This window comes from Megalobrama amblycephala, linkage group LG9 (assembly GCF_018812025.1).
Source record: "Megalobrama amblycephala isolate DHTTF-2021 linkage group LG9, ASM1881202v1, whole genome shotgun sequence".
Taxonomy (NCBI): Eukaryota; Metazoa; Chordata; class Actinopteri; order Cypriniformes; family Xenocyprididae; genus Megalobrama; species Megalobrama amblycephala.
Window position 1 is genome coordinate 7,476,566 of NC_063052.1, and position 12,905 is coordinate 7,489,470.

Here is a 12,905-nt window from a genome sequence, read left to right on the forward strand (position 1 = left end):
TGCAAACTGCCTGTGAGAGGCTGAGGGGAGGGCAAACATTTAAGAATGAAACTTGGGATTAGAGGCTTGTAATGCTAAACATGCGATGCCGCTGACAGAATGAGAACCAGATAAGAGGTAGGGAGATATTTGGTATGCAGGGAGTGTCCTGTCTGCAGACATCACTGAATGTGTGTTTGTTTATGAGAACACACTGCTGCAGGCTGCCAAAAGAGAGAATCACAAAGTGCAAAAAGAAGGCAAGTCAGCAAATCTAAAGGCACATGCTGAAGATGATCTCTCTTAAAAAAACGGAAGGGAAGGAGTTTTGATATTGCAGTAAATGCTTTTGGTTTGGGATATGAATAGGGGTTAATGGGCATTTTGGGTTTTAGTACGGTATGTCCTCCAGCCCTCCATCTTCAGCTTTTATCCAGCAGTTTTCTCTCATGTGTAGCAGAGTATGTTTTATGTTTGCCCAGGCTGCTAACAAACAATGCATGTGCCGCGAGACCTCAACACAGAAGCTTAATGGAGAGGAAGGGAAAACAAACAACACACATAAAAAAAGAAAATACTGCTGGAAGACCAGTGGAGATTTGAGCAGAAAGGCAAACAAGAGTATTTGGTCTTTCTACCTCCCTGTAGATAGTGATGCACAATATATCAGTACCATAATGTTTATTGGAACACAGGGCTTGACATTAACTTTTTTGCTCACCAGCCACTGTGGCTATTTTCCAAAGTTACTAGCCACTCAGCATTTTCCCTGGCTACACTTTTGACATCGATACCATGGGGAAAACTGCCATATAGATATTTTTAATATTCTCTCATAATTTGGCAGCAGGTATATTAGGGTGCTGTCACTTTAAGACCAGATCCACTATACTGTTACACATGCGTTTTCTTTGTCAACTGTTTATGTTCACTTAAAGGATTAGTTCACTTTCAAATTTAAATTTCCTGATAATTTACTCACCCCCATGTCATCCAAGATGTTCATGTCTTTCTTTCTTCAGTCGAAAAGAAATTAAGGTTTTTGATGAAAACATTCCAGGATTTATGTATGACAATTTAGTTCAAACTTTGACCTGTGGAGGGCAGTAATACACTTAGCAGTGTCTACACTGGCGGAAGCTAGATATTTTACTTTAGAACTTGTTAAATATGGATATTTTTCTTACACAAATGTATCGCTTTGCTTCAGAAGGCCTTTATTAACCACCCGGAGCCGTGTGGAGTACGTTTATGATGGATGGATACACTTTCTTGAGCTTCAAACTCATTGGCCCCATTCACTGCCTTTATAAAGCTTCGATGCATCAGGATATTTATTAATATAACTGATTGTGTTCATCAGAAAGAAGTCAAATACACCTAGGATGGCTTGAGGGTGAGTAAAGCTTGGGGTAATTTTCATTTTAAAGTGAACTAATCCTTTATTAATTAGCAACCTTTTTATATCGTGCATCGCTATGTTTAGGTGATGTTTTAGTGGCTGATCAGATGGATACGTACTATTCGTGATATCAGATTCTAATTTAAAATGGGAAAATAATATCTTCCAGTCAAAGCTAAATGATTGCAGAGAATCTTCTGGAACACAGTCCTATAAAACTAGATTGCAATCTGACTACAACAGATTTAGCGGTCCCAAAAGGATCAGGTTTGTCTCGTACCGATGGCTGGGTCTTTGTCCAACAGAACGGGCTGTTCTAGCTTCTCCATCAGACTTTGAGTCCTCTGAGGAGAGCTATCGATTGAGTGCCAGCATGCCTCAGGAAGTAAAACATTATCTTAGAGAAGTCTCTGTGGATCATTTTGAGTGACGAGTAATGGTGTGCTGCTTTCATTTGGTTAAGAGAGGGTTAGCACAACTTCTCTGATGGTACATTCTAGAAGCAAACATACCATTCAAATGTTTGATATATATATATATATATATATATATATATATATATTATTCAGCAAGGACTTAAACTGATCAAAAGTGACAGTAAAGACATTTATAATATTAAAGAAGATTTCTATTTCAAACATGTCTTCTAAAACATTCATTTAATTTTTATAATATCAGAAAAGCTGAAAATATGGGCTGTGGCAGCAAAGTCCTTGTTTACAAGATCCCAAAGCATGGAGTCATTGCATCGTCAGGTTGATATCTCTTTGTATATGTGTGTGCAAGATATTTTAGGGCCAAACTAGCTGCAGTCTGCTATTATAAGTGGCTGTTCGACAGTGACATCATCATTTGCTTCATCACCTTCATCACCTCCACCCACAACCCCCTTTTGCAGGCCTGAGGGTGCCTTTCACACCTGTGTGATCTCCATAAGGCCCTCTGCTCCTGGCCTGTCTACACCTCTGCACAGACACACACACACAGAGTGATAAAGGTGCCATCAACATGTTTGACCCATCAGCCCACATCTACAGTGCAACACATTCTATTTTCTATGGAAGCTTGTTTCCGCCACGGAAGAAAACAATTTAAACGATAATTGCGACTTTTTATCTCACAATTCTGACTGTTTTTCTCACAATTGTGAGTTTACTCAGAATTGCGAGATATAAAATCTGGACTCACAAAAACTCGCAATTCTAACTTTTTTTCTCAAAGACACTTTTTTTTCTCAGTTTATATCCCAATTCTGACTTTATAACGCAATTGCGAGTTTATATCATGCAATTTTGACTTCATAACTCTCAATTGCGAGTTTATATCACAATTCTGACTTTATAGTTTGCAATTGCGAGTTTATATCATGCAGTTCTGAGAAAAAAGTCAGAATTGAGAGATAAAAAGTCACAATTACCTTTTTTATCTTTTATTCAGTGGCGGAAACAAGCTTCCATAATTTTCAGCTCTTCTAATGTTATGAAACTAGTCTTAACCAAAGAAACCTTATGACTACTATTACAGCTTTTCACTTGAGTTTTAAAGATGCCCTAGAATTAAAAATTGAATTTATCTTGGCATAGTTAAATAACAAGAGTTCAGTACATGGAAATGACATACAGTGAGTCTCAAACTCCATTGTTTCCTCCTTCTTATATAAATCTCATTTGTTTAAAAGACCTCCGAAGAACAGGCGAATCTCAACATAACACCGACTGTTACGTAACAGTCGGGGTGTACGCCCCCAATATTTGCATATGCCAGCTCATGTTCAAGCATTAGACAAGGGCAGGACATCTGGATGTGCACAGCTGAATCATCAGACTAGGTAAGCAAGCAAGGACAATAGCGAAAAATGGCAGATGGAGCAATAATAACTGACATGATCCATGATATCATGATATTTTTAGTGATATTTGTAAATTGTCTTTCTAAATGTTTCGTTAGCATGTTGCTAATGTACTGTTAAATGTGGTTAAAGTTACCATCGTTTCTTACTGTATTCACGGAGACAAAAGAGCCGTCGCTATTTTCATTATTAAACACTTGCAGTCTGTATAATGCATAAACACAACTTCATTCTTTATAAATCTCTCCAACAGTGTAGCATTAGCTGTTAGCCACGGATCACAGCCTCAAACTCATTCAGAATCAAATGTAAACATCCAAATAAATACTATATTCACATAATCCGACGCATGCATGCAGTATGCATGATGAACACTTTGTAAAGATTCATTTTGATGGTTATATTACCTGTGTAAACTTTGTTTATGCACTGTTTAAGGCAAGCGCGAGCTCCGTGGGCGGGGAGCGTGAGCATTTAAAGGGGCTGCAGCCTGAATCGGCGCATTCGCAATCGGCGAATCGATAGCCCCCCCCCCCAAAAAAAATAATTCTGTCATCATTTTCTCTACACCATTTTCTCATCCTCATGCCACCATCCATATGACTTTCTTTCCTCCGTTTTATAAAATGAATAATGAAAATGATGGTCCTGAACAACAAAATATGACTGTCGTTTCTCCTTGTTGTATTGTCTCCGCAATGTCACAAAAATGACATCCTGTTTAGCATATAAATCAAAAATTAGGTCTTGAAAACTATGAAATAAATTACCACAGGTCTTGTTATAGAGTCAGTAAATTTCATTTGACAAGGAGTACTGCATTTCACATTATATATTGTTTACACACATAACTCTGAATTGCAGCTTTAATGTGTTTCGTGAAGGCGAGCATTTATCCAGCGCGCCCACGTCAGAGCAGCTAAACAAAGAATCGTATCGCACTGGGACTGGAGCCTGCTCTACACTTCAAAGACGACCAGTTTTAGAGATATGATCACTTCTGAGTTGCCTCCCATGGTTTTAATGGCCTTCTAATTATTGCCATGGTAATGCAGTATGCCTCTCACCTGTTATTTCATTGGGCCGAGTGATCCCAAATCCTTTTAAATGTCTCATTAGGCAGTTCCGGGGGCAGACAGACAGCAAACTGCATTTACACATTTCCTTTTTAGGACATAATGAGCAAATTAGATAATATTTTGATCCAGTGATGGAGCTATTTATGTAAAAATGCTATATGCTCATCTGTGTTTTGATCAGATATCCATGATTAATGTGCAAGGTCTGATGAGGCTTCGCATCATATTTGAATGCATGATTTTGCCAGAAACTTCTGGTAATGATTGTGTTTTGTAACTGGGTGAAGAGATTTATTATTTATATATACTTAATTTTAATTGGTTTCTTCCCCTTTAGAAGATGCATTTAATCCAAAGTTTCTTACAAGGCTTATTGCTTATTGCTGTGATGATCTCTCAAGGGCACAAGAAGGGTAATGCAAAAACTCAGTAGCCTTTTTATATTTGCGACTGATACAAGTTTTTTTTTTTTTTTTTTTTTTTAATGTTCGATAACCAATATGCAGAAGTGTTTTATATATTTATTTTATTTTATTTTATTTTATTTTAAAGCGTGGACCTTTTTCTGTATTTTTTATATTTGTGAACCAGTAATGCATCCAAGTTCTCCTCAGCTGGCTCAACCTGACAGCCATCTCAGACCTCCATGTGCTTCTTTAATTTAACAAATCAATTGTGCTGCTATTAATTATGTTTGCCTCAAGAATGCGATCAATTCACAGATCTTTAAAGTAATAAATGAGCCAAAAAAAACAAGCACTGTGCCAGACTTCAAGCTATACACTCCCAATTTGTTGGTGTGCCAAGAGTGAAGGATATGGCAACAAGATGGAAAATCGATCCTTGTAAGATATATCTGTCCAGCTTGGATTATGTGCCGTGATATTAATCATCTCAACTGTGCAATCAGGACTTCTGCAAACTGTCCATTTACACGTGATAAGCAGCTCTTGTGAAGGTTGTTCGCTGTGTGTTTTTTTGCAGGGTCAGGTGATGTTCAGGAATGGGGAACGCATGGGAACCATAAAATTCACCCAGTTTCAAGGTAAGTCCATTAGATGGTCATTTCTCATGGTTAACAAGCCTTTTTATAGGAAATGCTGGATCAAATTCAGGTCCTTCAGCCAATGTTGATCATTTTTCGTCTTAAATGAACATCTCAATCCATGCCAGTGTCGTTTCGTAAAATACGTGTGACACATATATCAGTGTGACGTTGAGTCAGCGCTTGTGCCATACATCACGTAAACAGTCGACATGCACAGCGGCAGCTTTGGTGACATCCTGTAGTTTAATGGGGGTCAGAGAATTCCCCTGCTCGGCCCTCTGATGTGATTAATCCAGTGTGTGTGTGTGTGTGTGTGTTTCCTGAGGGCAGGAGAGATTAACTCTGGTTTGTGGGATTTAATCTTGGAGCAGGGATTCCCCCCTCGCACCCCACGGCAGCCGCAGGCCAGCGTTCCCCACCCTCTTCAGTCTTATCTGCTTCGGCACAGAGGCATCCCTCCCATAGTGTGTTACATCACCTCTTCAGACTGTATTTGTGAGCAGGCCGCAGGATCGGAGGGTTGTTTGGCTGAGGGGTGATTGAACTGTCTGTCAATATGAAGGCGAATGGCAGTCAGGGATAAATAATGAAAAAAAGAAAGAAGCTGTTATCAGCAGAGCCCTAGAGAGCGTCTTCTTCTACACCGAGAACAATCACAACTCACACCCGACTCAAAGCGCACACTTGCTTTGGGCTCCTTCTTTCTTTGGGTTTCTCACTCTATTACTCTGCTTTCTGCCTCCTTCATCACTCACTCACTCACACTCATATTCACTCAGTCAGTCACTTTCTCGCTCATTTATTTACTCACATTAAAGGTGCAGTAAGTGATTTCTGAGAATCATTGTTGAACACTGTTGATATTTGAAATCAACCCAAACAAACACACCCCTACCTTCATTGCTCCGCCCCCAAAATGCACAAACACACAATGAAAGAGTGGATGTCTCTTTATCATAGCAGAAGCGAAGCAAAATAAAGCTACATGAAAAACAAACGAAGATGACGAACGAACCTCCAGGAAGAACAAAACATGAACTTACAGTATGTGAGTAAATACAAACTAGAGTTTGTTGTCAGTCGCCTGCAGCACACACTCAAAACCAATGTTACTCATGTATAGAGCAGAATCAACACAACCTCTGCATCTGTTTTCAAGGCCTTCTCGCTTAGGTCTTTCCAGTGCTGGAAAGCTTTTCTAATATTAATGCAGGTCTTAAAGCTCTCCCCTTCTTTTTCTAGTGATTTTCACACTGACCATTTCTTTTTTGTAATGTCTCTCAGCCATCTCTCTTTCTACAGTCTTTTTTCAAATCTCCCTCTTACTTACTCAGTCTCTCTCCTCCCCTATCATAAATGTATACGCCCCCTACTGCTGATTGGCTACAAGTTTGTTGTGGTGCTCGGTCCGATCCGCTTTCAACAGAGTTTTTCAGAAATCGCTTACTGCACCTTTAACTCACTCATTCACTTATGCTGTGTTCACACCAAATGCGAATAGAGCGTCTGGCGCGAATGATTTCAATGTTAAGTCAATGTAAAGACGCGAATGAGGCGTTTAGCGCGGCGCGGAAGACGCGAATTCGCCTCATTCGCGCGTCTAGTTCGCGCGAATGACGCGAATTGAGCGTTTCGCGCGAATGGTGCTTTTTGTGCATTTACGCGTTTGACGCGAATTCGCGTCTGACGCCCGAGTTGAAAAATTTGAACTTTTGCGTAAATTCGCGCCGCGTTAACCAATCAGGAGCCTGCTTGCTGCTGTGGCAGCAGGCCCGCCTGGAGTCACTCATTCAAAATGGAGGAACGACTGATATTATCAGAGCAGTCACCCAGAGATTTATGACACAAGTTCATACTTCTATAGAGACAGGAATAAAAAGGACCTCGCTTGGAAGAGTGTCGGTGAGGAGATTGGGCAACCTGGTAAGTTGTAAATACACATTTCACTTTTGAGTCACGTACACGTTTATTGACCCGCGAATACAAAGCGGAAGCTCTCTCGATGAACGCACGATCAACATCAGCCATCTTGCAAACAGACAACCGCCTAGCACTTGCCCCTCCCACAAGAAGCGGATTTTGCCTCGGATGCGCGTCAATTTCGCTTCAAACACTTGTTTTTTACGTCTATTTCGCTCTAGACGCGCGAATGCATTCAAAATGTTCAAGCGGCAAACTAGACGCGGTAGACGCGAATTTGACGCTCTATTCGCGTTTGGTGTGAACGCAGCATTACACTCATCGTTCATTCATACTCTCACATTCTCATTCACTGTATTTATTCACTATCACATGCATTTGTTCATTCACTCACACATTCATTCCTTCATTCATTTAAACACATTTACTTCCTGACTTATTATTTTCTCATTCACTCTCTCACTCATTCAATCTCTTAAGGCTGGAAATCGGAATACATACACAACTTTTACAATCTGAACAAATTTTAAAACACTAGGCATCATACAATTGCAGACTTCATACATTTTTACAGAGAAAAACTGCAAATCATACACTAAACGAGACATACACTATCAGACTTTCACAACTAAAGTCAAAGTCACACTGCACCAACAGATTCCGACAATCACCAGATTACAGTACGTAATGTCTCAAACATTCCACGACCCGACAAGTGCCGATTCAGCATGCTCATTCGATGAAAACGAGCTTCGACAAATGCCAACAGACACCGACAGAGGTATCACACTGAACCGACAAAATATGCCGTCTGTTGGTGCGTACTTTTTCTGAGAAGTAACGCAAGTTACTTTGTTACAACTATTTATTGGCTGACGTCACCTCTCCTGTCCCCATGTTGAGAGAAATTGAGAGTAAAGTGCAGAGGTATTGTGTAAACATGATGGTTATTCTTGACTAGTTCAGGACTAAATGTGAGAATACATTTACTCATTTACTTCTTCTCCTATTCTTCTGTACTCCAGAATGGCAGCACAGCTGAAAGGTTTGTTTAAGCTGCGCCCTCTACTGTACAGGCATAAATTTGCATTTCCTTCAGCCTGAGGCTTATTCATTTCACTTTTGATGTGAACATTTGCCAAAAATAGAACTTTTTTTTGTTGTTATAAACAAACAAACAGCCCAGATAGAATAAAAAGTAACGCAAAAGTAAAATAATGCATTACTTTCCATAAAAAGTAACAAAGTAATGCAATTAGTTACTCTTTTAAGGAGTAACGCAATATTGTAATGCACTACTTTTAAAAGTATCTTTCCCCAACACTGTTGAGAATCAACACTGAAAGATTTCTTTCACTTGTTTTCATAGAGTGCATACAAATGTATTTTATCTTACTGGGAAAAAAATAAAATTAAAAATTTGATATTTGAACTGGAAAATAAGACACGAATGTATTAGAAATATGATTTTTGCAGTGCACACTTGAGCGGTTTGCTAATTCCCTCAGATGTCCCTGTTTCTTTCTGGATTCCATTAGTTTCCCACCTCTCACTCTCTCTCTGCTCATTTCTCTCTCTCTTCATCCCTTGCTGTTAAAGGATAGGAAGGATAGCCCAGGCTGAATATTTAAAGATGTGCTGATCCTCAATTGAGCCCGCCATACGTCTTTAGAGTTTTAGTCTGTCAGCTCCTATATCATACCTACTGCCACCACACACCAAACCATCTGGACATGACACTCAGAGCCATTTCTTAACCTAGTTATGTGACAATAACCTACTGGCAAGGTTGTGTTCTGGCCAAACTATTTCTTTCTTATTGGCTTTTTGAGAAAGCCTTTTTCCTGACCAATATTCAAAGGTGCCATCGAATTGAAAATTGAATTTACCTCGGCATAGTTGAATAACAAGAGTTCAGTACATGGAAATGACATACAGTGAGTCTCAAACTCCATTGTTTCCTCCTTCTTATATAAATCTCATTTGTTTAAAAGACCTCCGAAGAACAGGTGAATCTCAACATAACACCGACTGTTACAGTCGGTGTGTACGCCCCCAATATTTACATATGCCAGCCCATGTTCCCAACATTATGAAAGGCATTACACAAGGGCAGCCAGTATTAACGTCTGGATGTGCACAGCTGAATCATCAGACTAGGTAAGCAAGCAAGGACAATAGCGAAAAATGGCAGATGGAGCAATAATAACTGACATGATCCATGATAACATGATATTTTTAGTGATATTTGTAAATTGTCTGCATTGCACATTTCTAATTATGCCTCAAAATGGGCAGTTAAAAAAATTATTTAAAAAAAATCTATGGGGTATTTTGAGCTGAAACTTCACAGACACATTCAGGGGACACCTTCGACTTATATTACATCTTGTAAAAAAACGTTCAATGGCACCTTTAAGTCTTTATACTGTAAGTCATTACAGTTGACAACTACAGTAATAACTGAATACTGTGCATCAGTTTACATGCTTGTGGTTTTTGTAGTGTCCCATTGATCTCATGGTCAGATAAGTACCTGAATGATAATGTCCGCTATACATGGAGCTCTGACAGCACCTGATTATTCACAGTTAATGACACAGCGAGACCACCTATAGTGCACAAAACTTAATCAAATGTCAGATTGAAGGAGGTCCATTAGTAGTAGTACTAGTCAATCTTGTTAGCTATCCATGTTTAAATTGTGTTATTCAAATTAAAGCTTGGCTTAGTTTAACCCACAGCAGTTATATGTGAAAATCTGAGTTCGTCAGATGAATTGCATTGAGCAGGAAACATACTTCCAGGAACTAAATGATAAAAGTCTTATTTTCCATGTTCTCTTTTTTTTAAAGTTAGTTTTAGTCTCAAGAAGGAAATTTTTTTTTTTGCCCTGCAAGTGTGACAGTCAATACACAAGTAGTCTTGAAGCGCACACCAGGGAGAAATATTGAGTTTTAAGATGGCTTTTGGAATAGACTTTGCCTTATATTTGGCTTCTGAGAATAAGTCTTGTTCTGCTGGGGATTTATTGACACTAAGCTTTATTTTATTGCATTTTTGGGTACGAAACCTCTAGTTCCATCTAACCAACCATCCTTTTTCATCTTTAATACCTAGTTCAGTGTTATTCTTTTTTTTTCTTTCTTTTTTGTTAGCAATAACAAAGACAAGATGAAAAAGCATAATAAATAAACAACAACAAAAAAAAAACTAAGAAAATAACACAAGGAAAAAAAACAGCATATTAGAATGATTTCTGAAGGATCATGTGACACTGAAGACTGGAGTAATGATGCTGAAAATTCAGCTTTGCCATCACAGGAATTTTATTACATTATAAGATATATTTAAATAGAATAATGTTGTAATAATATTTTACAGTATAATTGTTTTTTCTGTATTTTTGATCAATTAAATGCAGCCTTGGTGAGCACAAGAGACTTTCAAAAACGTTAAAAAATCTTACCAACCCCAAACTTTTGAGCTTTTGTGTATATCATGTCTTATTTTGCAATATTTATTTATTAATTTATTTTACTATATTATGTCATTTCATTCAGAGTATAATGGGCTAAAATAAATGAATATAACAAGGCCAAATATTGTCTAAAGTAAATTTAAAGGACATATTTGTCAAAGCCAAAAGTGTGTAAAAATTCACACTTAATATGCAGCAATATTACAGATCTGACTGCATTGACACTGTTGTATGAGAACTGAACTGATCTGAACGACAACATAACTGTTTTCTGCAGAGCTGCTGTATAGATAAATGAACTAAATTAATAACTAATGATTTTTACAATGAAAATAAATCAACACTGATCTTACGTAAGCTAGACAATGACACTATTTTCATTTAGAGGTGCTGTACAGCCGAAACAAACTTTGTCTGCATAATTTTCCTGTTATCACTGTAAAGCTGCTTTGAAACAATCTGTATTCAAAGCAAACTGACTGAATCCTTGTTAGAAAAGCTGTTTTCTGAGTTATTCATCATGAAATCAATGTTTCAAATCATTGTTTTTGCACACTCTCTAATCAGCAGCCTTTTGATTGATGTGCAAATGCGTGAGGTTGCAATTTACATACTTTTTCAGGTCAACATCGCCCTGAGCATTTTGGGACAATATGTTGGGCAGGTTCTGCAGTGGAGCACACAGAAACTAAATTTACTGTCTATTGTCTTGTTTTCTCTGGGGGCCGCCGGCTTTGAACATATTGCTCTTATCGTCGCCATCCTCTTGTTCTTGCTGTCTTTTACAGAGGGTCAAGAGGTGAAGGTGGGCGAGTACAATGCCATTGCAGATATACTGGACCTTATAAACAACACCATCAGGTTCCAAGGTAGGAAAAGCCCCGTTTGTGTGTGTTTACGGGTCAGCGTTTGAGTGAGAGGGAGACAGAAGGTTCACACGCCTGACAATGTTGTGTACTCACTGTTCTGTGTGTGGTCATCTGAATAATTCAAGAGTTATTTTTCTGTTTGCCCACATTGACATTCTTTGGTTTTTTTCTTATTCCCTGGATATTTATTTTTTCACACTGCCTCTGAGGAACACAGTGGTGGACAGGAACACTGTAAACTCCAATGCTCAAAATAATTAATTGGTTTGAGTAGGTTAAACTTAAATTAAACAAATTAGTTTAATCAAATTAACTTTTGTGAGTATTTAGAACTTTTTCTTTTGAGTTCACAAAACTGACGCATTTTAAGTAATCTGAATTATTTCATTGTTTTGAGTTTTATGAACTTATTTCTTTTAATTTAGACAAACTTAAATTTAACTGAAACTGGGGTTTCTGGGATTTCCCAGCATGATTTGCCATGACACTCTAAAGGGAGAGTAAATGCTAAAATTAAGTGTTATATCATTTTTTTTTTTGTGTGTGCAAGATTAATGTTAAGTGGGAGATTTATTGGTGTTTAATGTTTTGCTATGCTAATTTAGAAGAGTTTCTGTTACGTGTGTTTTTTGGGGGGTGACCAGTGGAGCATGAGCTTGTTTTGTAACAGATATACACAGATCAGGCATAACATTATGACCACCTTCCTAATATTGTGTTGGTCCCCCTATTGCTGCCAAAACAGCCCTGACCCGTCGAGACATGGACTCCACTAGACCCCTGAAGGTGTGCTGTGGTATCTGCACCAAGATGTTAGCAGCAGATCCTTTAAGTCCTGTAAGTTGTGAAAACGTGATTCATCAGACCAGGCCACCTTCTTCCATTGCTCCGTGGTCCAGTTCTGTTGTTCACATGCCCGCTGTTGCCACTTTCAGTGGTGGACAGGGGTCAACATGGGCACCCTGACTGGTCTGTGGCTATGCAGCCCCATACACAACAAACTGCAATGTGCTGTGTATTCTGACACCTTTCTATCAGAACCAGCATTAACTTCTTGAGCAATGTGAACTACAGTAGCCCGTCTGTTGGATCGGACCACATGGGCCAGCCTTCGCTCCCCATGTGCATCAATGAGCCTTGGCCGCCCATGAGCCTTTCGCTGGTTCACCACTGTTCCTTCCTTGGACCAATTTTGATAGATACTGACCACTGCAGACTGGGAACACCCCACAAGAGCTGCAGTTTTGGAGATGCTCTGACCCAGTCGTCTAGCAAACA

General features: G+C 38.8%; 1 protein-coding gene across 1 annotated transcript in view; it reads left to right on the forward strand.

The window, feature by feature from the left end:
* Nucleotides 1–12,905, forward strand: part of gabbr2 (gamma-aminobutyric acid (GABA) B receptor, 2) — a 262,922-nt gene that overhangs the window by 183,780 nt on the left and 66,237 nt on the right. The window contains exons 9-10 of the mRNA XM_048201423.1: nt 5,294–5,354; nt 11,547–11,627. Of these exons, the coding sequence (XP_048057380.1) occupies nt 5,294–5,354; nt 11,547–11,627 (142 nt within the window). The remainder of the gene's footprint in view (nt 1–5,293; nt 5,355–11,546; nt 11,628–12,905) is intronic.